Source organism: Aquila chrysaetos, chromosome 20, assembly GCF_900496995.4.
Source record: "Aquila chrysaetos chrysaetos chromosome 20, bAquChr1.4, whole genome shotgun sequence".
NCBI lineage: Eukaryota > Metazoa > Chordata > Aves > Accipitriformes > Accipitridae > Aquila > Aquila chrysaetos.
In genome coordinates, this window is record NC_044023.1 from 16153953 (window position 1) to 16180027 (window position 26075).

At 47.8% G+C, this 26075-nt stretch overlaps 1 protein-coding gene across 26 annotated transcripts in view; it reads right to left on the reverse strand.

Annotated features, from left to right (window-relative positions):
• Positions 1 to 648: 648 nt before the first annotated feature.
• CADPS (calcium dependent secretion activator) overlaps positions 649 to 26075 on the reverse strand; it is a 222736-nt gene continuing 197309 nt past the window's right edge. For all 26 annotated transcript variants that reach the window (XM_029996009.2, XM_029996006.2, XM_029996004.2 and 23 more), the window contains 3 exons: positions 22923 to 23030; positions 3771 to 3875; positions 649 to 1985 (listed from right to left, as the gene is read on the reverse strand). In XM_029996009.2, coding sequence (XP_029851869.1) covers positions 1806 to 1985; positions 3771 to 3875; positions 22923 to 23030 — 393 coding nt within the window. In that variant the 3' untranslated portion in view covers positions 649 to 1805. The remainder of the gene's footprint in view (positions 1986 to 3770; positions 3876 to 22922; positions 23031 to 26075) is intronic.

The following is a 26075-nucleotide window of genomic DNA, read 5'->3' on the forward strand; positions in this document are numbered from 1 at the left end:
GGGCACCAGAAGATGGTTTAGTTTAAAGGTTCATTATATCAGGCATGTTCGTCTAGGCAGGACGTTTTTCTAACATGTGCCCATCTTTTATTTGTGGGTGGTGAACATTTGTCCTCATTCCCCAGGATGGCAACAGGTTGCTGTGCTTGGGGGTGAAGAGCATCAGCTCTTCTGCTTCTCTCTCCAATGACCGAAACCTGGACTAGCAGGAGTCATTTTTGGTTTGAATTAGCTGCTGGGAGGGAGTGACTGCAAAACCTCTCAGAAAACTCCCCATCTAACATGCTTTCCATCAAACCAGCCTGCTTTCTAATTTCAGCTAGGGGTTTGCCCTGTGCCGCTTGTTTGTAAACGCCCTGGAGGCTGCTGCAATTGGCTGCTTAAGATACAAACTGAGGCCTTTTGGTGGAAGGTAAGTGTTGGGGAAGGCTGATTCCCATGTAACGACAGGGGCTGTACCAGGGCTGTACCATCAATTAGACGTCCAGAGACAAATCATAGGATGTAGAGTGCAGATAATGGTGGAAACAACTGCGGAGGTGACAGCAGAAATGCCCTTGTAGCTGGGGAATAGACACTCTGGTCCCACCCTGACCTTAGGGAGCAAATCAGGAAACCATCTTAATCAATAAACTATAAAAACACCCATGAGAAAAGAAAATGCCTTTATTCTGAGAGGTGGGGGCTCTTACATCTCAGCTTGTAATTTTTTTTTTCTAAGGCAGACATAAAAAGACTCCATAATTTATTCTTAGGACATCTGAATAGTTATTTATTGAGAAGCCACAGTTCCCACACTTTTACAACTGTCGGCTTGTATAAGGCAAAAAAAGCAAGATGGATCACTATTTTACACAGAAAGTAAAAGCTCTGGAGGGGGGACTGATGGACATGCAGTTACCGGTCAAAATGCAATGTACATGACATATATAAAAACCATTGTGAAACAGAGGAATTGTAAATTATGGTTACAATCTACTGAAATAAATATTCAATATATTATTATAAACACATTTGTATAGTCTAAGATTGTAAATAAAGTTGTCTTTGTACATACACAGTTATTTGAAATTTAAACAAAAATGTAACATTTAGAGGAGCAAATGTCAACATAAAACAACTGCTTTGGACTTGTAATGTGGCATGATATATCCATAATGATAGGATTAATCTGGTGTGGCAATTAGAATGACTAATCCTTTGGGATGTAGCCTCTATGGAGTTAACTGCATATTGAAGGGAAGAACCTGGTACATTAACAAGGATGCGGAATGATTCAAACGGCTGTCTGGGTTTGTTTGTTTTCTGGTTTTTAAATGAACAGAGAGAACAAAAAATTATTTTTAATTGCCTCATTCTTCTTTTAAAAACAAAGCTGGGTTTTTTATTAATTTTAAGCAGTTGGCATCCACAGAAGAGAAACAAAGAAATGAAAGGACTCGATTCACTCATCTTCACAACAATTTACCATCAATGTATATACAGTACATTAATGAAGCATTGTTTAAACTTTAATTATAACAGGGACACACCTAGCATGTTTTCTATGTAGTTTTTCCATTAACAGTATTAAACAATGGTGCTCCATATTGCTTATGAACATATAGATATGAAATTAGGAAACCAATGAATCAAAGAGAGGTGCTAATCTTATTACCACACAGCTAACATGGCATTTGTATTGGTAAACTTCTCATGGGCATTTAGAGCTGACATAAAAATTCCTAATGTGGCTAACTGAGTTACAGACGAGGTACATGCACGGATACCAGGCGACCCCCAGCCGGTCCTGCGGGCCAGCTTCCCTAGTCGTCCTCTTCATCTTCCTCATCGCTGTCCTTCATGGTGATCCCCTGGAGCCCTCCGCCTTCGCTGACCGACGCCGTGGCCTCCTCTACCGTCAGCCGGTTCCGGATGGTCTCGTAGGTTTTGCTGTTTAAGGTGGAGTCCAGCACGCCTTGCAATCGGAAATCCCGGTACGTTTTCTAAAGCGGGGAGAGGCACGGAGGAAGGAGGAGACAGCACAGAGGTCAGGGCCGACACCGGCACCCCGCTTCTCCCCGGGAGTCAGCCCGTGCCCCCGCGCTCTGCGTTTGGGGACGCTACTGGAAGAGGCTGGCACCCCAGGGAAATCCCAGCCCCGCGGACATTTTGCATCGCCCTGGGCGGCGCAGAGGCCGCGGGGGGGGGGGGTCCCGTCTCTGCCGGCCACCGCTTTGCCGTGGCAGAGGTCCCTTTGGCAACAAATTATGGCTGTGCGACTCCAGCCCTGCCTTTGCAGGGTGGCCGGGCTGGGAGGCTGCGTGCAGGCTTCAAAGCAGGGATGTACTGGGGGCTGCTCAGGGGAGCTTTGCGTACGGTAGGCTGGGGTCTAAAAAGACATCGAAGCAACAGATAAGGGCTCTGCTCCAACTAACTTCCCTTGCTGCTGGATGCGTTCATCCTGCCCGTAATGTCAGTTATTTTTCTTCATGCAGCAGAACGCTTATTGCCCGTAACCGCAGACGTGATTACACGTTCCCGGAATGCTCCATATTAAACAATCCTACCTACAGTATTGGGATTAAATAAGCTAAGTCCAGGATACCAGAGAAAATTGTTGATGTATAAACATAAGCACACGTCATGTGTTTCTTAAATCTCTCTTTCTTCACCTAATTCTGAAGCTGGAGTTGTATTTCCATGGTCAGCTGTATTTCCCTTGTTATTACAATTAATATCTCTCATTTGAATTTATGGTTAAAAACTTCTTGACTCTGTGAGATAAAACTCTGGCCTTGCAGTTCATTTAATTCTGCTCTGTGCTCTGCATGGAAGCTATTTACTGTTCTGCTATTTCAGAAAGTCCTTGGATTTGTTGTAGCTGCTTCTGAATGTAATATTGGTATAAATAAAGCACAAGGAAGAAAGCTTTCCTCAGCTAGCTGACAAGTAGAAATAATTTGTCTGTGCCTGTTGTTTTCAGTTATGAAAAGCACATTTAATACATTTCAGTTTTAATTTATTCATGCCTTCAATGTGTTCACTGCACACAAGACCATAAACATTATAAAATACTAGACCAAAAAGCATTAGATAGAACCTAAAATGATCAAAAATATATTTACCCCCTTCTGTGATCTTATTATTTCATGTAAACCACTGTGATTTCACACTGAAATAATTATCATTAGTCCAAGGCACGCACACACACACATATACACATACACGTGCACTCAAGGAAAAAAACGTTACTTTCAGGGTATGTTATCTCACCTTTGTGATCTCTTAGAGTTGATTATATACACCCATTGTAAAAGAAACAACTTCAATTAACTATGAGAACAATCCTCATTTGCATTCTGACGATAATCACAAGCCATAGCCGGGCTTAAATGTTTCTAGTAAAACAGCGTTAAAAACTTTTGGTTTGATTTAACCCATTTTAACACTGGAGTTCATTGGTGTGATCAACATGTTTGTCCACAATAAGGCTCATTTTGGTGCGTTTACTGTCCAGGTAGGGTGAAATAGCAATAGTGTTTCCCTTTTTTCGTGCAAGCAGTTACTCTATTCTTACTTGCACACCTGCATTTTGCATCTATATGCATTTCAAGTTCCTGTTTATCCTTCACTAAATGCCAAGTATCTTAACTTTTAAGAATTTTAATGAATGGCTTAATTTATTTGCTGACAACAGTTTGCCTAAGAGAACATGCCGCACACATGCAGACATACACACACGCTCCTTCTGACAGCAAGATGCTATTGAAAACACACGGGACGATTACCTTTACTATCCTAATGAGAGTTTTCAGTTGGTAAATGTGAAGCTGCAGGTCCATGCGGTCTGTCAGCCAGGTGCAGACAACATTCATCGAGCTGGTGTACCATTGCTGCAAGAGAGACAGGACTTCTCCAGCAACCACGTGAGGGCTGCGTGCTGTGCCCTCCGTGACGCAGGCTGCGCCCAGCACCAGCCTTGCCCGCTAGCCAGCCTGTTCATGGGATATGACAGACTTAGAGGGGGACACAGGCACCCTCTTTTACACAGAATTTCCATGCGTGAGCTTTTAAATTTGAATAACAACAACAACAAACTTATTAAGAGGGGTAATGGCCACCAGCAACACCGCAAGGTTTTTATAATCTGATTTTGCCACTGACGGGACTTGCCAGCGGTGGCGTGCGTTTGGCCCGATCCATTTTTTTAACCCGTCCCCCCCTTCAGTGAGAGCACAGTCCTGCCTTTAAGTGTGTCAGACCCACGCTCAAGCTACTTACCGTCTTGAAATTCAACCACAAACAGCCACGGGGTGAGTCTGGTTCCCTGACGGCGAGCGCAGGGGAGGCTCGCGCGGGGCAAGGTTTGGCTGCAGGTGAGGATGCTGGTGTAAGCACCTACAGGCGCCTGCCCAGGCTGCGTGGGAAATGCTTTGGTTTCACCCTCACAATTATGAAAGATGGCAAAGCGGCAAACAAATGAGCTTGTTTCAAGCTGCTGAACTCACAGGGCCCCTCCAGGGGCTGAAATTTTGCTGCTTGTCTGTGAAAAAGCCTCGCAGCTGTGTGGCAGCAGCCTGCCAGCCCTGCAGTGCAGGAAGTCGCCGGTGGGCTGTGGATCAGTGCCCTGCTCACGCAGGGCTGGCATCGCACGTCTGACGCCACGCAGCCGAGCGGCAAGCCCTCGAGAGAAGGAAAAGCGGGGGCTCTGTGTGTGTGGGGGGAATCACAAAACCTCCCCACGGTGCTCAGCGCAGCGGTTGACTACAAAGTGGTCTGCATACAGGGACCCATCACGCCTCCGTATGCACGCTCACACCCTTCTCCTGCAATCTCTTCTAAGCACACAGACAGATCAAAACCTGTACTGCAGACCAGCTGCAATTAACCTACAACCAGTTAAAGATAAAAAAACCCCACCGGACCAGTTTATAAAAATCCTGATGAAGCGCCATCCAGGTTAGTCTGAAATGCAGCTCCTTCCCAACTAGCCTAAAACCTTGCATCAGTCTAAGAACGCAGGTATTACTGCCTCCAATCACTGCACCTTCGGCTGGGGGTCTCTGACGCAGAAACCTGCCCTCTTCCCTCTAGTTGCTGAAGCTGCCAGCGCAGCAGGTGAATGGAGACAACTGAATATTCTGCAATTGCAAAACTGAGGCCGGTGACTTGTTACCCTCCATCCTTCAACATTAGCTGAGAGGCCAGCGCCTGCCTGCGAGCAGCGTGCGGATGGTGCTGCTGGACGTGCGGCTCCAACACCATAAGCTATCCCTGGGGAGGGCTTAGCTGGCAGCTTTGAGACCCGCAGGCACTGCTGTCCTGGAGCACCCGCAAGCTGGCACAAGGCTCACCAAAGCAAACAAATGAGTCCCAGCATCACAAAAATGTGGGCTCAACACGCATTATTGAACCATACGGTAATGCACCTGGGAGCTGCTACCCTCCACCAGGAGCAGACAGCAGAGATTAGTCATGCTGCATGGGGAAGGCTTTTTCGCCCCCACTTCAGTGAAGATGTTCCTGTACTTCTATTTCTACACCACCTCTTAATAAAATGGAGGAAATAAAGGGATGGAAGAGTCACCAAAGAAACGGCATGGGGTGATCTCTTGCTCGATGCTTACACCTTGTGCAACTTGTGGCAGAGATTCCTACTGGCCCTTTGTCTCCAGGATGGAGACCTGGCAAGAGCTAAGAGCTCGAATGAAACTGAGTCAGGCAAGCAGGAGGTCTCTCCGTAACAGAAGTCAAGCTCAGACACTGTTAGCTGTCACTTGAGGTCCTGACATCAGATGGGGGTTGAACTGTGAGCGGGGCACCCGGGTTAGCTGGTGTAGGCCTGACCAAAAGCACAAAGCGACTGCTGTCACTGGGTGATCTGGCTGGGTTCCCTGGTAATGCTGGAGGCCCACATGGGCAAAACAGAGAGAAATCGTTAACGTTTATAATGTTACTTTTCTGCAATCAGCATGCTTAAATGAGTCATGCTCTCGGGCGACATTAGCTGTGACCCAGGGCTGCGCTGGCACACGGATGCCCAGGTCACCCAAACGCCTCCTTCCACCACCTCTTTAAATCAAAACCCACTGAGGAACGACGCGACCGTATGTTACGTACGCACGCCCTCTCCCTTCCACTGCTGCCTCTCGTCTCCCACAAAACGATCTGCCTGGTGTTTATGGCACCTCTAAATGAGATGAGAAGTCCCCGGCAGAGGCAGGTCCTGCCATTTCTGTTTGACCCGTGCCGTGCACACCTACACGGCTGTATGGATCCGAAACAGAAATTATAACCTCTGCCCGGAGGTTATTGGCAAGTGACTGCTGCTGCGAGCCCTTCAGATTAAGAAAAATGAAACATTTTTCTGTGTTTCTGGTAGGCACTCCAACACGCTGGATTCTGGGGAGATGCAAACTCCTCCGAGCCGAATCCGAATCGCACCCCTCTCCTCTTAAGCACCGGCTGACAAGGGCTCAGCCAGGCGTATTGCTCGGCTGCATGAAAGGAGCTCTCTTTCTCAAAGCTAAGTTACTCCAAAGACTTTCTGCTTTATGAGAAAAAGACAAAGTCTAATTCATTGATCTTGATACACAAAACCGTCACGTCACTTCATAGAGCACACACCAACTGCTGAATTTAAGCCCTGCATATTCATAAAAATAAGTTAGCCCATAAATTAAATGTTCCCTTTAGCTATCACTAGTGTTGATGTGCTATAAGATGCACAAGCCCTCTGATTCATGACTAACCTACCAAAGAAGATAACATTTGCATATGATTATATTATTAAAAAAACAACAACAAAGCCAAATGCTCTGAAACAGAAACGTGATCATTTCAGACAAAAGAGCACAGTGTGGTTCTGTCAGGACACCGGCCGCCTCGCTCTCCCCGGGTGGGTCTGCCATTCCCCGAAGGGCAGCGGTGTGCGTGCCGGGGACGCAGGGTTCCTCGGGGCTCCAGCTCCAGCCTGGGGGCTTGTCCCCGTACACCGGGTGCAGAGGGCACAGCCCAAATACATGGGGCTGCCATGGGGCTGCAACACATTTCGGGCACATTTCTGGAGCCCCAGCGCCAGCTAAGCTGTGGCATGGGCACGCTGAAGTAACTAGTGTAAACGTATTTTCTGAAAACTACTCACACCTGGTTGTAATGACCGAGTAGACCTCATTGATGCTCCCTGTCCCACGGACCTCAGCTCCACATATAACTCCCTGCTGCACACACACATTACTGATGCTCGCTGGCATCCCTGTCCATCGCTCAGAGGACAATTTACGCTCAGTCTGGGGGCGCGGGGTGAGGAATGGCTGTGGAGGGTGCATCCTGGTGGATGCCACACATCCACCGGGACGTCAGCAGGGAAGGGACCAGGGCTCCCGCGGAGGCACGCCGCGGCCCCCGCTGCCTGCCGTGCGGTGCGACCTGGCTAACAGCAGAGGAAATGCAAACAGATGCTCTTTGGGTGCTATCGGAGCCCAGTAACAGCAAGTAGATCCCGTATTTGCACCGCCAGGAATTTAATCCCTCTTTCAGGTTAGCTTTCTTGTTCCCCTTCTGTCTTTCACAGCGACGCTCATTGCTGGGTGCTGGCCTGGGTAGATGAGGTGGGCCATGGGCTGGCTGGGATGCTCCTGGACAGACCTTAGAGGAGCTGAAGCATGCCAAGGGGTGGGCTTCCACGGCTGCCCATCCAACACCCCAACCAGCTTGAGCAATAAGCTTCCTCGTGTTGTCCCCCCCCCCCCGCCTTTTTTTTTTGAATGCAAAAGCATGATCAATAAGTTGCTGAAATAGCAAGTTTGTCTCTGAATATATAAGTTGCAAAAATTGATATGAATAAATCTGCAAGTAACACACTGTGTGGCACATTTTATCAAAAAAAAAGCCCTGTGCTGGGTTCCTGCGCTTTCCGGGAGGTGGTGTCATTACACATACCCAGGAACATCTGCAAACCCCCGTCTTCTTTGGTGTGAGCTGAATGGAAGCATGACCTCCTGTTCCTTGCCATGAACCTTGAGTTCACACTCATATTTTACATGTTACAGGAAGCCACAGCTCACCCCAGGGGTGCTGCAAACAGAATCTCGTAAGCCAGATGCAACACTGCTTCTTAAGGCACCTGAAGGAGCTGTATTCTTCATTCAAAAGCTTACATACTAGTAGCTTAAGGTCACTTCAGCTTTTGTAAAGAGTGGGACAAAACCAGGAATGCTTATAGGGCTGGGTTGTCAGCAGGGTAGCAGAGGGATTACAAGGAACCTGTGACTCTGCCTCTTTCTGCCTTTACTGGTAGTTTTTTTGTGTGTGAACAAGTGCCATACAACAGATTGAGGCTGGTATAAAGGCCTGGGACTGTGCAAGAGCACCCCGCTGAGCCTCAGCTGTGCTTGCAATTAGCAATAGGCATGAAATGATTATTGTTGTGGTGGCTGATGGCAATCTGAAGTGACAAGTTTTATGGGGGAAGTTGTAGTAGGGATGTTCAGCAAGTTTCTGCAAACCATTAATCGAAGGCTGCAGCACAGTTTAGTCAAAGCTATTTTATGTCATTCCAAAGGTCTCACAAGGATGCTGAAAGAATATTTTTCTGCTCTCAGTGCCTTGGAATGGAGTTTTTCTAGGTCAGGGATTCTTTACTGCCCTATTTAGTGTCAAAAATACCCATTTGCCTCAAATTAGCAGAAAGCTTGTAGTTAAGGGCTAGAGATTAGGCATACAAAATTACTCAGCAGGTGACTGCTGGGTGGATTTGGGGGTTGAGAAGTCTTTAAAACTGACTACAAGACATTATATACTTCCGACAAAAGAACATAGTAATCCTACCTGCTTGCTTTAACCACTGTTGTTTGTCTATTATTATGTGCTTTAATGCTCATAAGAGCAAAACTACTGGTGATACTACTCAATTACCATAGTAACTCTCCCCTATGACCTCTCATTTCAGTACTCGCTTTCCAAGCAGAACCAATCCAAGCAGGGCAATCTATTTAAAACGGTGACACACACACTGCACAAGGAGGCTCCGAATGCCGGCTGCCTCCCGCTCTTTGTCCGGGACATGGACTTATTCTGAAACGCTGAAAGGCAGCTTTGAAATGAACCCTTGAATTCAAGGTGTTTCAAAGGTGAGGGACTGGATGTCGGGCGGCTGCCTCCGCAGCATCCCCGAGCTGGCCAGCACGGAGCGAGGGGACCACAGAGGTGGGAAGGGAGAGAGGAAGGGGCTGACTGTGAGTCTTATTTCCCAAAGGAAAACCGAACCTGCTCTCAGGCAACAGCCCTCTCTCAAAGCGACTCCATCAGCCAGGAAAAAAAAAAAAAAAAGAATTTAAAAATTACCGACTCTTTGTATCTGGTGTTTGCATCCCCGTCCAATGGGCCAGAAGCTCAGCTGGTGGAAAGCACAGCGCGGCTGTGCTGATTTACAACTGCTGACAGTGCGTGACAGCCGACAGAGCCGTGTCCATCCCCATCCTGGGCGCCTCTGAGATCAAATTCAGTATTCGGCGTTGTCACACGCATTCACGGCAGCCACCTCCCCTTGGCAGGTGTCGTCTCCGCAGGGAAGGTCGGGATGCGGCCACAGCAGCTCAGGACCGTGCTTCGCAGGGACCAGCTCTACCCACACAGCTGCCAGCGTTGCGGGAAGACTTGCTCGGTGAATGGGAGCAGGAGCTCTTCTGGTGAAGCCTGCCTGCCCAAGGGACCGTGCTCCTGCGTTTGCTCACGGCGTGCCCTGTACGCACGCACAGCCACGTTTGTACGCACGAAGCTGGCTGCAGGCCTGCAACCCAAAGCCCAGGCTGCCCAGTAGCAGTCATGGAAGGACCCTTCTTGTCCTTCCAATCTTCTGTGGCCACCAAAGCATTCCTCTCCACCTTCCCTCAATGTTTCTTTGGCTGTTGATCCCAAGCAGTCATTGCAATTACAAAAACTCGGTAAAGACAGTAAGCATGAAGCACAGAGCCTCATGGCCAATGCAGTTTCCTACTCTTTTCTTTCAAAAAAAAAAAAAAAAAAAAAAAGAGCTGTTCCCAGCAAGCCTGACCGTACATGGCAGCGTAGGCGATCCCAGTTTGAGAGCCTCCTCCGAAGGCCAGCTCAGCCGGGATGCTGGCTGTGGATGAGCTCGGTGGTGGGACGAAGCGTGCCTCTTGCCCTGCTCCCAGACAGTGCTAGCGAGGTCTCGGCTGGGCTGCAGAGCTGGGCCCCGGCTATTTCTCAGGCAGCGTTTTGGAAACCCGGGTTTTGTCTTGCTGCGGAAGACGACGTGCCGTCCCCCAGGCTGACCCACAGCCGGGAGAGTGGGGGAAGAGCAGGGACAGGGCCTTGGTGACACAAGTGTGTCTGAAACTCTTGCGTTAAGGTACATGGCGGTGGCCCCGGAGGAGGACGTGGCCCAGCCGAGGCGGGCGAGGAGCCACGGTCCCTCAGGCACACACGTAGCTCCGGTCCCCAGTGTCGCCGAGGAGGCAGGGACGGACCTTCTGCCACACGACGAGGAAGGAAGAGGCGCATCTCTCCCCTGCGAGCGTACGTTTTCTGGACGGCGAGCGGAGACCTGCCCACGCAGCAATCCCCATCCCATGCGTTCATCAACTCTTCTTCCCACTACTCAACAAAACCCATCCTCTGCGCTGGGTATCGCTCCACGGTGCCCTGCTCACCGGCTCCCCCTCCCCTGCCGTTTGCCCGGGGACCAGAAGAGCCATCCAAAGGCAGGTCAGCATTTTGAGCTACAAAACCTCCTCCTCCTCGGGTGCAGAGGGCCAAACCCGCAGCGGGGTCAGCGGCTCGGCCCCACCGGCAAAGAGCATCTGGCTCGGTCGTGTCCCGGCCGTGGCCACGGGTGGCATCGCTAACGAATAAACCAGGGACGCTCTCGATTTACACCTGCCGAGGATTTGGTCCGTTCCCCCAAGCCTGGCAGGGGCCAAGGCTCAGGGGACCAAGTATTCTGCCTGGAAGCAGAGAAATTGGTGTGACACTGCCCATGTAACAGAAATGAAGTTTAGTGGCTGTGGCTCTAAGAGCACACAGCTAACCAGAAAATAAGCAATGAGTTAATATCACAGGCATTGATCAGCTAGTCTTACAATTAATGCTTCCAATAAAAAAAAAGCTCCCCCTTTTTATTCAACAGAATAAGAAATTAAACACTTGTGGGCTCATTCTAAAGAATGAATGAAATTGAATAAGCTACCTAGCACTTGAGATTCCCAGCGAGTGCTTGAATAGAGCAAACCTCCTGAGTTGAATGGATTGCCTTTTGGGACCAATTTGTCTCTTTTCACTCTTTATTCCTCCTTTTTTGCTGACAGATGTACAAAGGCGGAACTGCGCTGTGCAGCTTAGCTACATGCACCCACAGCAGCTGTCACTTTTGTCGAGCAAGTTAATCAAGCAAATGCCACCATATCCCACTTTCTATAAGGAACAACATGTTATAGACAGTAGTCTTGGGAGACAGGGAGGGAGGGAGAGAGACTTTATTTTAACTTTGAGTAGCTGGTATTTTTTTTTTTCCCCTCTGTGTGTAAAAAAAAAAAAGAAGAAGAAAAAAAAGCAGCCAAACCCGGTAGCACAAGCTGACACTTTTGTTTTCCCGTAGAACAAATATTTAATATGATTTTAACTCTAATTTGTACTGGGGGAGAGCTGTCCGGTTTTAATTAAATTTAAGGGACTTAGGGGAACACGGTTAAAAAAGAAATGGAAGCTTTTTGTTTGCGTTAACGCTTGTTGATAATAATATATTGATTGTCAATTGCTAAGCCCAAAAGATTAGTGTAGTAAATACTATTATCTGAATGCCACAAGTGAAGTGCTAGCTTCCCGTCCCTGCTTTTCCCTTTGTGAGGCAGTTTGAATCACTGGTTGTTATTTATACATTTTCTTTGATAAAACCAACTTGTGTGGCTGATTTTTTTTAAACCCTGCCTCATTAAGTGCATAATAGCATTTACGTGTGGGGCTTTCTGCTTTTTAGCCTTTCAAGCTTAAGCTTATATTCCTCTCTCACAACCATGTTTCAAAACTTGGGATGTTCACAAACAATTGGATACACACCAATATTGTATATATCAGATGCTCTCTTGCTATTGCCAAAGACTAGAAAATAACAGAACATTATCCGCAAAGAGTAAATAAATAGTTATGGTCCTGCTACGCTGCCGCACGCCAGATAATAACACTGTCTGATCATTAGGTAGCTTTTCTATTGCATGTAATTCTTTAAGTGCGTATACTCTCGTTAGGTATGCAAAAGTTGACATCAAAAGTAGGTCTTTCAGTGTAGCTCTACGGAGCACACAACAGCAAAGCACCGAGAGGGCACAGGCAGCTCTCTCGGTTTGCTACTAGAAAGGTAATTCCCCCCCAATTCACACACTTCGGAAAGTATCTTCTCTTTCAGAAAATAAATCTAAGTTTTGGTAACAGATTGAAGTGTGTCTAATTTAACTTCTCTGCAGGGTCTTTGGCTTGGTATGTTCAGAAACAGAGCACACAAATCGGAAGTGGTTGGGATACGTGAACTCTTTGCCAAACTCTGGACTCTACACTCGCACCTCGCCTGTACGAGCAAATCCTCCGGCAGCCGTGCTTGGCAGGGCTCTGCCTGTGCCTGGGCAAGCGGTCCTCACAAGAGGCGACATGACCCTCATTTTTCTGAATTAAACCTCTCCATTAAATTTTAGAGACCTAGTAAAGTGCTAACAATTTAATAGAAATCCCCTGGAACCCCAGGGTCTTTTTTTTTTTTTTTTAAATAAAATTTATGACTTTTTTCTATCAAAGCCTCGTGAATCTGTCTGGAGTCTCCCAGGTCACGCTCGCAACGAGCTATTACTGAAATAAACGGCTGCACTGTTTTTCCCTGGGATTTTTTGTATCGCTATAATGCTACCACTGCAAGCACACACAGTGTATTCTTCAACATCCACCCCAGCACTGTGATTTCTGGATGCCTTTTACTCTATTTTATATTCCGTAACTACGAGATTTCATTCACACTGACAACATAGCTATACGAGGAAGTTACAAAGTCAGAGGGGCTCAATATTAAAATAATTCGTATTATTATTTAATAAAGTCACGGTCCCAGCATTGCCTAATAGGGTTAAGCTGCTAGCCAGAGCAACTCATCATCTGTCTAGGATGCAAATGGCATCACCGAATTACATTATCATTCCCCCCTCCCCTTCCCTTCCCAAAAATAAACCACAAAAAAACTTTGAATCGCGTAAGAGCTCTGCCTTCAAACAGGGAAGAGAATTCAGAATGAAAGCTGAAACGCAGACCCAGGCGCATTGAAGTGCCGCACGCTTTTTGCAGTACATATGGTACCTGAGATCACCCACTGTTTGGGGATCGCAGCAACAGGGTACGCTCAGGCTGGCGCTTCACCCTTAACTGGCTTGAAGTTGGACCCGACGGGGCTCGGCAGGTCGGTGCCACTGGTGTTAATGGGAAGGAGGTGTGGGACTCCTCGTGGGTATGTTTTCTGCACGTGCTGGTGGGATTGCACAACTCCCCACTCGCCAAAAGGGCACAACTCATCCTGCATGCTCCTCGCTGCAAATTTCTCTCTGCTCTTACCCCCAAATTGTTTTATTCCTTTTCAGGGAGGGAAAGGAGGATGGACATTTTTCATGCCAGTGGGGCCAAGGTCCCCAGCAAATAAAGATGACCAAGAAGATCATCTCCAACGCTGTCCGCTTTCAGTGCTGCACAAAATTGGTTAACACCCACACGTGTTTTGTGCAGCTGCAACTCCACACGCCGTGGTGGCTGCAGGTTTGTTTACTCTGCCCGTCAGTGGTTTTGCAAGAAATCTGTGCACTCTCATCACGCAAGCAAAGGTTTCCCACTGCAAGTATGCAGCCAGCCAGAGCCAGAAAGGGACCTGCAGGCGGTACCGCACCTTCATCTGGGGAGGAACACCTCTGCTGCTGGGGATAGAACGGCTCGTGCTTATTCAGGCGTTCCCAAGCTGTACGTCAGGGTGTCTACCCCGCTAGCCAGACGCCAAAATCTCTGCCTAGGCAAAAGCCACATACTCACGTCCCTGGCAGAGGTGAGGGCAGGGTACCTCTGGGGACAAGCCACAGGCAGGACATGCCAATGTCTCCCCGAGCTTTCTCCCCTGGGGAGGATCTCATTGAAAGAGCTCCTGCAATGTTGGATCATCTCCTCCTACAGCCGGGATGCCCCGGTCCCAGCCCGCCGGGGTTTGCTGTGAGCAAACACCTACGGCAGCCCACGCGCTGACCATCTCCGAATATAGCCCAGCCACACGCTGCTACGCTTGCTCTGAGGAGGGCAAACCCCTCGAGCTGTGCGCTGGTCGGGGCTCGACGGAGGGCAGCAGGCAGAGAAAAGTGCAAGGGAGACCTGCGTGGAAACAGCTATTTATCTACGGCAGGGTGCAGGGAGGGATGCAGAGGCCGATGCTCACGGTGGTCTGGGAAGGAAGGCCACTGACACTGGTCCTGATGGCACCTCTAACTTCTCTCTCGTTTACACCCTCAAACCGGGGACACCCCATGCCTAAACCTGTGCGTTTGCAGGCTCAGAGCCTCGGCGGGTGCCCCCTTTCCCCTTTGAGACGGGACAGACCCGATCCTTGGGCACCACCGCGTTCTACATCTGCAGAAAACGCTGCCTTTCGGGTAACTTCTCCTGACTATGTGCATCCCTGAGCTGGAAGACCCTGCCTTTACACGGTGTGCTGGCACGCAGCATCCCGTGTGCTGACTGAGCTCCTCACGGGGCCCTGGGTACAGGGTCAGGTTGGCTCTGGGTGCTGGACCCTCTCCCCCTCCGCTGTAGATACAGCTCAGCAAAGTGCGCAGCACTTGCTGGGAACTGTCAGATAAAACGCCCCAAAACCTGCTGCTCTGCAGGATTTTGCAGACCTGGGTTTTCCTAAATGAAAGAGCTTCTGCATAAAAAAAATGTAAAGGCGTGCACACATAAAACCACTTCTGTATGGATGCTTGTTCTCAAACACTTTTTTTAACCTATAAAATATTCTCTGCTTATTTCCATTTTTCAAAAAAGAAATGAAGTTGACATGTTAAAATCTGAGTTTCTATATAAAGCAGCTTAGTAAAACACAATATCCACACAGAGTGCTGCTATTTTTCTGTCCCGATTCCAGGGCCCTGTTAGTGCAAGGCAGTGACGGTATAATTGGATGCAAAGTTGCTCCATAAGATGCAATACAGTAATGCATGCTATGGAATACTTTAATTATACTTGTTGTCAGATTGAATTGAAAGCTGTCACAAAGGGGGACTCGATAAACTTTAGCTGGCTCTTTTATAACCTGCAAATTCCAAAAAAGTAGCTAGAGGCTGCCCAGGTATCTCGGTCCTGAGCGCAGGAGGGAGCAGCTCCCCTGGTATCGTTCCTGGGGTTACACGCCTGGAGACAAGGCACTTTGCGCCTGAGTTTTGCTAAGCATTTTTGAATGCTGATATCATACATCCAGGGTGAGGTTTAAAAGAGCTCCGGGAAAGGAAAGAGCCGCAGATCAAGAGAAACGAAGTGACCTGGGACGGCTAATCTCGCACGCACCGCTGGCCGGCGCGGGCAACGGCAGCGATTGTGTGGGGCTGGATCGCAGGGGGAGCAAAGGAAAAGAGGGATTGCAGGCGCTGCTGGAAATCGGACAATTCTTCATTGTCCGTGCAGGGGCCGTCGGCTCGCCCCTGCGCGCACCGGGACTTTCTTTGGGCAAAGGCCCTTTGCGCAGCCCGGAGGGAGGGAGCGAAGCTGCCGGCGGCGGCGGGGGGCTCAGCCCCACACATCTGCGTGCAGCGGGACGCCCCGGCCCTTCCCACGCTCCTCGCACCCCCGGACTCAGCAGGCACCCGCGTGGGTTGGGCTTCCCGGGGAACGCCAGCACCTTCAGGCTCTCCTTCCCGACAGCCCGCAAGAGTGGAGCTTCAATTAGCTGAGGCCTCTTAAACGAAGCTGGAAGGCAGCTTCAGCTCAGAGCGTACTATGCGACTCGTACGCAGTTATAAACGTGCACAGGCAGCTCCCGCTCGGGGAGCAGAGAGGCTGCTCGCAAGAAGGCTCTCTGGATCGAGGATGCCTCGCTGCCTGCGATACAGCACGACGGCACCTCTTCCCCAAAACCTACCTCGGCTACCCACGTCCACCGGAAAATAACTGATCTTTCACTCAGTGCCAGCCCTAAAACAAAAATCTCTGACGCTCAAAAGCACCGTGCGGATGATGTTAGCAAGCCTATGCTGACCTTAACGTAACGGAGCAATCAGTCTGCCTTCTTAGAATGATTAATAGAAAATCTCCTCTGGAAAAGAAATCAAATTAACTGTCTTCAACCAAATGTCTACTGGAACACGAAAAGCTGTTCCGATAAAGACATTTAGGAGGGAAAAAAACCCCCCTTATGAGCATGTAAAATCCAGTGACAGATCTAGGACTTATTTTATTAAGACTCTCCCTAAAAGAAATTAAATGGAGCCCACTTAAATGAGCACTTCAGGAAAGAAGCCTTGCTGAGGGGAATGCAGGAGAGGCAGGAGGCCACGCGCGAGTGCACGCTTGCTGCTGTGTGAAGCTCACATATGGGAGTATAAAAGGACGAGGGTTGGCTCCGAGGAGCGGTGTCCGTGCTAAGCTCCTCTCCCCGCTCCCATGTGGCTCCGAGGGCACGCAGGAAGAAAAAGAGGCCGCAGAGGGACGGTGCACCTACAAAGAGAATTTGTCCCTTCCTAGAAGATATATGGGCAGTTGCCATCACAATTTAATTTTTTTTCCCAGCAAAGGTCCCTGCAGTGGGACTGACTCCAGGTCCCGGTCCGGGTCCTGCCGAGCCAGCCAAGGGCTGCGGCAGCCTCTGCAGCAAAAGTTGCGCTGCTCCGGCACCTCCAAAGATGCACGGGGAGAAAAAAAGCAAGCTGCACTTCCTCGAGATCAATCTGCCTAATTGTCTTCATTTCACAACTCACTCGGGAAAGGAGGGAAGAGGGGAAAAAAAAAAAAAAAGCAAAAAACAACGCAGAAGAAATAGCTCAGTGGAGGCCATATCAGGATGGGAGTGGGAGAGAGTTACTGCCCTAATGAGCAGTCTAGCTGCGTAGGAGGGAAACAGGTTGTTGTCTGTCTAAGAGAAAGTGGTGAGTGCGGCTGCAAGCAGATATTAGATGGGAGCCCAGCGCACAGTCTGATATCCGTTCTTCCCCTGATCCTGCAACCCGTCCTCCTGTGAGTAATTCTAACTCACAGTGAGTAGCTCCACTGACTCACGACCAGGCTTTTGGGTTCGAGGAGGGGAAGGAGAAGGGAGGGTGAGAAGGGCTTTCTTTTGGCATTTGATTGTGGCGTGCAAGGCTCACACTCTAGCAAGAAATGCCATGATCCTGCAAGCACGCCTTGAAGGAGCTGCCAGAATTCAAGTGGGTAACCCCACTGAAGGCAAAAGCTTTGATTTTAAGAATAAGCTAATGCCTAAGTGTCTGCAGAGGACTTGCTCAATTAACTGACCTAGGACCAATCTTGTAATTTGTCCGTACGCTCCGGCGTGGCATCAAGCTCCCAATCAGTAGGTACTGAGAAATATGCTGAGCTGCCTGCGGACCCTCCAGTAAACCAGTGAGAAGTGCTCAGTCAGGTTCCTGGAAATTTGTATAAGGATTTTGCTGAAATCTGAGACTCGCACAGTGCCCTGCATCCTTATTACCCAATATCTCTGATATTCGGAAGTCAGTTACCAGCGAGGGCAGCCGCCTCTGGAAATACGAGGACAGTCCTGAGCCGTGTCCTCAGCCCCAGCGCTCCTGCTGGGCTCCTGGCTGGGGAAAGGAAACGAAAATCCACCAGCCGCAACATCAGCCTTGGGATATCACTGGGGCTTCCTAAAAACCCAGCTGCGTTGAGCCCAGGGGACGGGACCCGGCGCTGGAGCCCCTGCCGAGGGCTCGTGCCTCCCCGAGGGCGGTGGGAAGGAGACGCTGGCTCAGTTGAGCCGTGGCTTCTCCTTTGCTGCTGGGAGAGAACCTGGAGTGACCGTCCCTCTGCACCGAGGACGGCACAGGGCAGAGCAAACCGTCGGTCTCCCCCATCGCCCTCCCCGCTACGCCCGCCCGGACCCCGCCGATCCCACCCCGCCATCAAGATTAAAAAAACGCCTCCATCTCGCAGAGGCGAACGGGCTCGTTTTCTCGTTTCAGGAGAAAATACTCCGTCTGGTATCCCGGCTGTGACACAGACCTTCGAGGAAGCCGAACATACACAGTGACAGTGAAGTGGTAAAACTGCCTTCTGCAAAAAGCACCATGAGTAGTGCCACCTCAGCGGGCTGTATCGCTGCGTGATTAAGTTCTTACCAGACTTTTTGGTAAAGGCAACCTTCCTGATCTGATAACTGCCAAGGACAAGCCAAATACGCAGGGTCAATCTATGCACGTTTAATCCCCAGAAGGCAGATTAAGTGTATAATTGACCCATATAATCCATGTATCATCTCCAGTGAAATGTTTTCTATGTCCGGTTTAGGCAGACGTGAGGCCCATAAGAAAGCGATCAGAGACACAGTATTACCATTGCAGTGGATTTCATCAAAGTTAGAGATGGCTTTTTAATCACTGATCTCAGAGACTGCTAGATTTAAGCAGATGAACTAGCACTAAGCACATCTGTTTTAATCCTTATCTTCTACTCAGGCTGGTGTCTTCAAGAAGTACAAGGAGGAAAAAAATAAATTGATTTTTTTTTTAGGTCCTTGCAATCTTAGGAGCTTCTCTTGGTGTTTTGATCTCTCATATCAAAAGCATGTTTTTGTTTTTTTCGGTAAGATATTGAATTAATCATCAGAGAGAAAAATGCCATCTGCGCTATTTAGGGACTGCATCAGGATGCTGGAATTCGCAGGATCTCGGGGAGCTCACTCGACGTTCAGTAGCCTTTTGTGTACGTGCTACTCGCCTGCGGCTGGGGAGGAAATATTCTCGCTATGTTTTACAGTAGTGTTTACCAATTTATAAGGAAGAAAGGTTGGCATTCACACTATCTACTAGTCAATCAGACTTTCTGGATCACATATGTTCTGACAGGTTGAAACCTATACTGTGAGTATCTAAGGGTGTGTGTCAAGATACACACACATACACACATGTATAAATAACTTCCACCAAAGGGCACAACCCTTACAAGTAAAACTCCCAGTGCCTTCAGACAAACTTACAGATGTATAAACTCTGATCCTATGAAATTCTGAGTGTCCCGAGCCGAGAGAGACCCGAATTTTGCAGGATTGGTCTGAAGACTCGAGATCACTCTGAAGATATTTCCCTATGTTTAAGATACACCCGCCTGCCTCTGCCTCATTGTTCCTACAAACAGTCACGTTCTGCATGTCAACTCTGCCCCCTTTCCAGGGAAGAAGTGATAAAATTTTACTTTCTATTAGGCACTACACAGAGTTTGCGATCCTTCTGCACTGCATGCAAAGTATCACAGTGGTTTAAATCCCAAAGCACCCAGCCATGCACAGGAATGCGGGGAGCGGACGCTACGATGCTATTCTGAAACCCTTCTGTTACCACTGTTCTCTACAAACGGGCCTTATTACAGTGTTTTAGCTTTAAATGTTATCAAATTAGTGAGCCAGGCCAAGTAAATAAGAAGTCATGTTACTCTGCAGTAAACAGCACTGCCAAAAAGCTAGTTAGGTTTTGATTACCAGCAGAACTCCACGATCAATCTGTTCGTTCAATGATCCCAAGAATACAGATTTTAAAAATTAAGATGACTCTATTTCGGGGGGGGGGGGGGAAACCCTGACTAATTTCCAGAATTAAGATGATTAACACACAGACCACACAGAAATATTACAATAATCTTCCGCAAACACCAGCACCTCCCTAAGAGCATAGCCCTGTTCCGCAGGTGCGAGCAGGGCACGCGATGCGGGGGAAGAGAGATGGTTTCTGAGCTAAGAAATCACAGCAAATGCCAACAAAGATGCATTAACGCAGCTTCTGTTGAGAGATGGCCTAATGCACTCTGCAGCCTCTGCTCCTGGGAGGAAACAAAGGGGAAATGAATGGAAATGCTGGGCAGGACTGCGGAGAAATGTGGGGCTTAGGAATACCCTGGGAGCTGCAAACCCCACCGAACGTGCGACGGGCAACCTTGCGCTGTGCACCTCCGCTCTTGCGCTACTCACGACTGCACAGAAAGGGGATTTAGCCCTATATTGTGAGCGTCTCTCACGTGATCCCACTGAGAGCAGAGGAACTGCCTGCAGGCACATTTAAGCTGTTTACCTGCCACTGCTGCACATATTACCATATAACATCCTAAAACTGGACTAAGCTTCTGGCTGGGGTAAGCCAGCATCACTGCACTAAGGCAGCAGAGGAGCTGGCCTCAAAAGCGTTAATAATGTCATTGCCTAGAGAAACTCTGCAGCTAAGAGGATTGCTCCTCTGCCACCCTGGGGGAAGCAAGAACAAAATCAGGTCCAAGTCTAACTTGGCATCGTAAATACCATTTTTGATTATTCCTCTTTCTTATTAAAAAGGTAGCTAGCACCTAAAATGTCTTTGCAAAATATGACCATCGGTGCAGAGACCAAAGGAGCTTAAAGACCCTGTGGCCATGCTGCTTCGCTGCGTTAGGTGAGGAGGACAAAGGCTAAGCTCGGGACAACGGAGTTGAGCATTTGCTCCCGTCCTTAGGAAACGTAGGTGAGCACAGCACTGATCTAAACAGGGTCTGGGCCCAGGTGACCCCCACGTACTCACAAACCCTGCTGCTACTGACCTGCCAGCAGCACCTCAGCCTCGCTGAGAGCTGACCTCAGGAGCAATCTGATGAAGAAAAAGATTCTTCACCTGCAACTTGGCAAAGACGAGACACGACCGCTCAAAACATCATTCCGATTTTGCGTGGCTAGGGCTCGGCGCATCCCCCTCCCTCCTTGCGAACCAAGGGCCGCGCAGCTCGCGCCGCTCGCGGGCGCACACTCACGTACACGAGACACGTGCGAAGAGGCCGGCAGCATCGAGTCCCAACGCCGGCATGGGGAATGGGAATGGGAGCGGGAACGGGAACAGGAACGGGAACAGCTCCCACGTGCTGCGGCTCCCGCCTGCAGCCGGCGTGGGTCAAAACAGGCACAGCAATGTGAAAACCCTACTCTTGATTATTTTATTCTGCATGGACCAGGGAGACTTGAGGAAAGCAGGGAGGGAAAGAAAGGTTTTGGACTTTTTGCTTTCCACCAAGGTAGCTGCTCTTTTTTTTTTTCCATGTCAACTGTTAATTTGTTTAAAATATGGCTTGGTAAAACTAAGTACGAGTGGATCAAACTGAAATCAGTATTTGTGCTAATTACAGCCTTTTGAAAATTGGAAATAATGGCCCAAAGGGTATAAACACACCAACTGTGAATCATAGGGAAAGGATGAGGGAAAAGGCAGTGTGGGCATTGAAAAGAACAGTCCAGATGAGCTCTGGAAATTTAACTGCTCATGAAACAAATTTCAACACAAACGAGCAATGCACTCGCAGGCCTGCTGCAGATGGAAGCGACAGTCTTTTGTTTTATGTTTTGTTTTTTCTCCCCATGCCTGCTTGATGGGTGATTTGCGTCTGGTGCTCTGCGCTGCAAACTCTCCCCGGAGCGAGCACGTGCGGCGCCCGGAGGAGGCACGGCCGTGCTCCGTGCATGAATGAGGCATTCTCAGTGGATATGGGTCATGCTAGTAGATGTACACAGTAAGATTATTTGACTCTAATTCATGCCACTTGATATAATGTGATAAAACATTTGACATGAGAGATAAGTTCCATTTTAATCCGATAAGGTACGGGGGAAAGAAAGAGTGGGAATTGTAAAGGAGGAAGAGGTTTCTAAGGGACAGGTAATGCGCAGAAAGAGAGGTATCGAGTGAAGGAGGAGGTTGGTTGGGGAAAAAAGCAGCTTTCCCTGCACACTGAGGAAGCAAACGAGCGAGTAAAGAAAGCGAGGAAGGTTGTTACAGTTCCAGAGCCGGGAGACTGAGAAATGGCACTGCTGAGAGATGAAAGGAAGGAAAGTAGGAACAGAAGCTGCTTCAAACAGAAATCAATATATGGACAAATACCCTAAAGGAGACTGAAACACTAATGCTACAGGCTGGCCGTCAACAGAAAACCTTCGCTATAGAACAGCTATGAGGACAGAAAGGCTATAACGCAACAAGAGCAACAGAAACAGAGATATTGGTTAACATGCATCCAAATCGAAAACAAACGGGCATCACAGGTCACTGTTCTCTTACAGTCCAATGAATTTATCTTGTGCAACAGAAAAATAGCTCTGAACATCTGGGTCAGTTCCTACCATGCCATCTTCATCAAGGAGACCGTGTCTCAACTTTACCTTTGGTGTCAGACACCACACCGTGGTCCTCCTGAAATACGGAAGTCCATTCCTAATCAGCTCTGTTTTGGTTAGCTTTTGAAATTAAAATTTAGCATGCTTAACTCACTGTCAGTTTTGGAGCGCTTGTCAATGAAACACACTGCAAAATGTGCAGAAGAGATGGCCCTTAGCAAATGCATCTGCCAAAAACCCGGCTCAAATTTTAACAGTGAGAACAATGACCAAGATGTTCTGTTACAGAGAGATTTTCCACAAGCTTAAACATAGTAAAGGGCTCTCTTAGAAGATGCTCTTCCCTTAAAATCCACACACAGACAGACCAAGACACAGTAGACTAGAGTAGAGATTTAAAGCAGGCAGAGAGCAGATACGAGCCTTAGTCAGAAAGAAAGGAAAGATTTATTTATTTTTTAAAGCTATAACCAATAAATTTTCTCAAAATGTGACTTATCCTCCTGTCTTATTTTGTCACATTTTGGGTCTCTCCTGCTTGGTGTCCAAGGAGGAGAAGGCATTTACTTACATCAAATAACCTTTCTATATACATCTCCTCATTGACCTTATCACGCAGGACATCCTGAGAGTGGCGGACAAATGTCACATAGGCATCAGCAACATCCATCCCCGGCTTCTGCATGGGGGAGAGAAGAAGAGAGAGAGAGAGAAACATGAATAGCGGCGCAGGGAGCAGCTCCACTGTGTAGCCTCGTCGCTGCTTTTCCTTCTCCTCCATCTCCTGCTGTCCTCCTGCAGTTCGCCCTTTCCTTACCTGACGGACACCGAGTCCCGCTGCTTTGTGCCCCGTGCCCAGCAAAACACTGTGTGCAGCCCAAGATCATGCAAAGACACTTGCTCCTTCTCTTCTGTCGCCTAGAGCGAAGCCGGTGAGAGGAATAAAGCTCTTCCTCCACATACCGACGCCGGGAAGTTGTCTTGCTACCTTTGGTGCTGTTGACCTAATGAGTGAACCAGCAAGCCGGGCTGGGGATTTGTTGTTTTCTTGGGTCATCTTCTCTACGCAAGCCCTCTGGTTTCCGAAGGCAGAAAGCTAACAGCCAGAGCTGGGCTCTTGGTTCTTCTTCTATGGTGTGAGGATGCGTGCAGTAAGCAGCTGGTGTTGCAGGAGGCATCCCAAAATCACCTTTCTTTTTCTGTTTAGACCCCTGACTTTAGCTCACATTTAGTGCTGCTCTTAAGAATAAATTGGGTAAATGGTAAGTCAGGGAATGTACGTCTACACGAACGTTTAAGCCGCTGCTAAACTGCGGGAAGCCTGCCTGTGCTGTCACATCTCTACAGCTCTCTGCAGAATTTAACTGATTTTAAACAGTAACCTGCAAGTGTGTAAGATTTGGGGGAGAACAGCATTTCTTTAAAGAAAATGGGAACTGAAGCAGGTGGATGGGAAAATACTTAAAAAAAAAAAAAAATCCTGTTTGAGTTCACATTGCTTGATATATTGGAATCAAACTTACCTCAAAGGAAACCCATTAAAATACTGTAACATGAGTCATTACAAGAGCTGCCACAAAATCTTAAATTTCCATGGCACATTGTAAGTTTGTTAATAACTAGTGTCATTAGTTTCCATTACTGTGATTTACCTCAGATCACAGAGTATCATTTCTCTGCAAGATACGATTGTCAGCCGCTGTAAATTGAAGTTAGTTAACACATCTGTGTAATTTCCAGGGTGAAAATGAGGACAGTTTGGAAAGCAGTAGGAAGGGAGTTTTTTAATACAAAGCAAACAATTATCAAGCAAAGGGCCAGTGCTTGGCCCTTGGGAAGCCAGTAACATTTCTTAACACCTACTGCAACAATGACAAGGTATTAATTTGAAAAACAATGAGGACAACACAAATGTGGCAGTAGTCAAGTGTTACACTTTCAAGCAATTTTCAGCATGCCGATCGTGCCCATTTCAAGGTGGCATTAAACGGATTGGTTTGTACCCAGACAATTGCAACGGTGGTTGCGGAATTAGATTTAACCGATGGTTTTCTGTTCAACACCAGGATTTCCCCTCTGTCCTCTAGTCAAACAGGTTTTTCTTTCTCCTTCCCCCGGAAAGGCAGTGGCTTACGGACCATGGGGCGTCCTCCTGCAAAGGTCTGGGAGCTCTGCGGGGCTGGTGGTTGATTTCATCAAAAATTGTGGGGCTGTCAAGGAAGCCGTTGTAACGTGGCTTCATTTCCAGGGGAAGGTGGGGAAACGACCAAAAAATAACCCAGATGAATGATCTGTGCTCTATTTTACGCAAATAACTGGAGCGTCCGACTGGCTCCGAGGACAGGAGCAGAGCCTCGCTCCTCCCGCATGGCCGCGATGCTGCGGACCTCCCAAGGGTGTCCCAGGTACAGTGCTTTTGGAAAAGCTTGAAAGGGTTATATAGCATTTTACCAAGACCACTTCCCTGGAGATGCTTTACTTTCCAGGAACATAGAGGTCTCGGAGAAGGCTATGCTTTGCCTTAGAAGTTACTTAAAATAACTGTTCTGTGCTCAAAATTCCTGATGACTAAATATTTAAGATGCACTCAAACAACTAGGAATTTCAGCTGAAGAATCTAAACATTTTCTAGGGCTAGAAATGAATTTTGAGTCCCTCTTTTTAATGCTCTCAATAACTTGTTTCTATTACTCCAAGACACCAGGATGCCGATCTCTGCACTGGGCTATTTTAAACCACTCAAGACCTCTTACTGTTCAAGAGTTTGTCTTTCCCGTGCTGGGCTAAAGATACGGCCATTGGGTAGGAAAGGTTTCTTTTGAGTTAAAGGGATGGAAACACCGAATGCAGATGATGTGGTCCAAGATGTCTGATGAATTTATCACATTGTCATGTGAGAGCATGCAGAGCAATCATATCCACGTTAAATGTACATATATACATTACCCATACAGGTCATCGAACTCAACTGAGTTATTCTCGATTTACACTGCCCAGTCTAACTGAATGCAGGATTTGGTATGGTATATTAAGATCCTCTCTTTTTTCATTTGTAATTGCTCAGGATCTCTCTGCCTGTAAATGTTACAGTAACCCCTTATTCCAGCCAACGTTCATATATTACACTTCAACTTAATTTAAGTGTAAATTCCTGGCAAGTTAAGTGCTCTGTCTAAGAATGTTAAGGGCTCTTTTCCTTATGAATCAAGGTCTAATTAGAGGAGACGATGTACAGTTTTCCTATACCAATTACAGAAAAATGGAAAAAATTATTTTCATTAACAATTTCCCAAACACATGTTGCTAGCTCATCACCAGTTCCCCAAAGTAATAAAAAAGTCATTTTCCGAAAGAGTAAAATAAACCAACAATTAGAAGAACAAAAATAAAATAGATTAGCTAATGTGTTAGATGTGTGTTGGCTCAGTTCTAACATGTCTGGACCTTTTTGTTTGGAAATTATACTGTATTTGTACAAGTCCAAATGAAGAATTAACAGAATGCACTGCTCCCATTTTTTTTAAATGTGATTCAAGCCAATTGCATAAATATGGTACCTTTTTGACACCATCTGCAAATTATTGCCTAAACAGCCTTGTAGGTCTCCATAGGAGGGTAACTGCTCATTATGAACGTCATGGAGATATTCTTTCCAGTTCAAATGTTAGAAGTGTGAAGGCCCATGGTTCAATCTTGGCTGTTAATGCATAACGTGGGTTGCTAC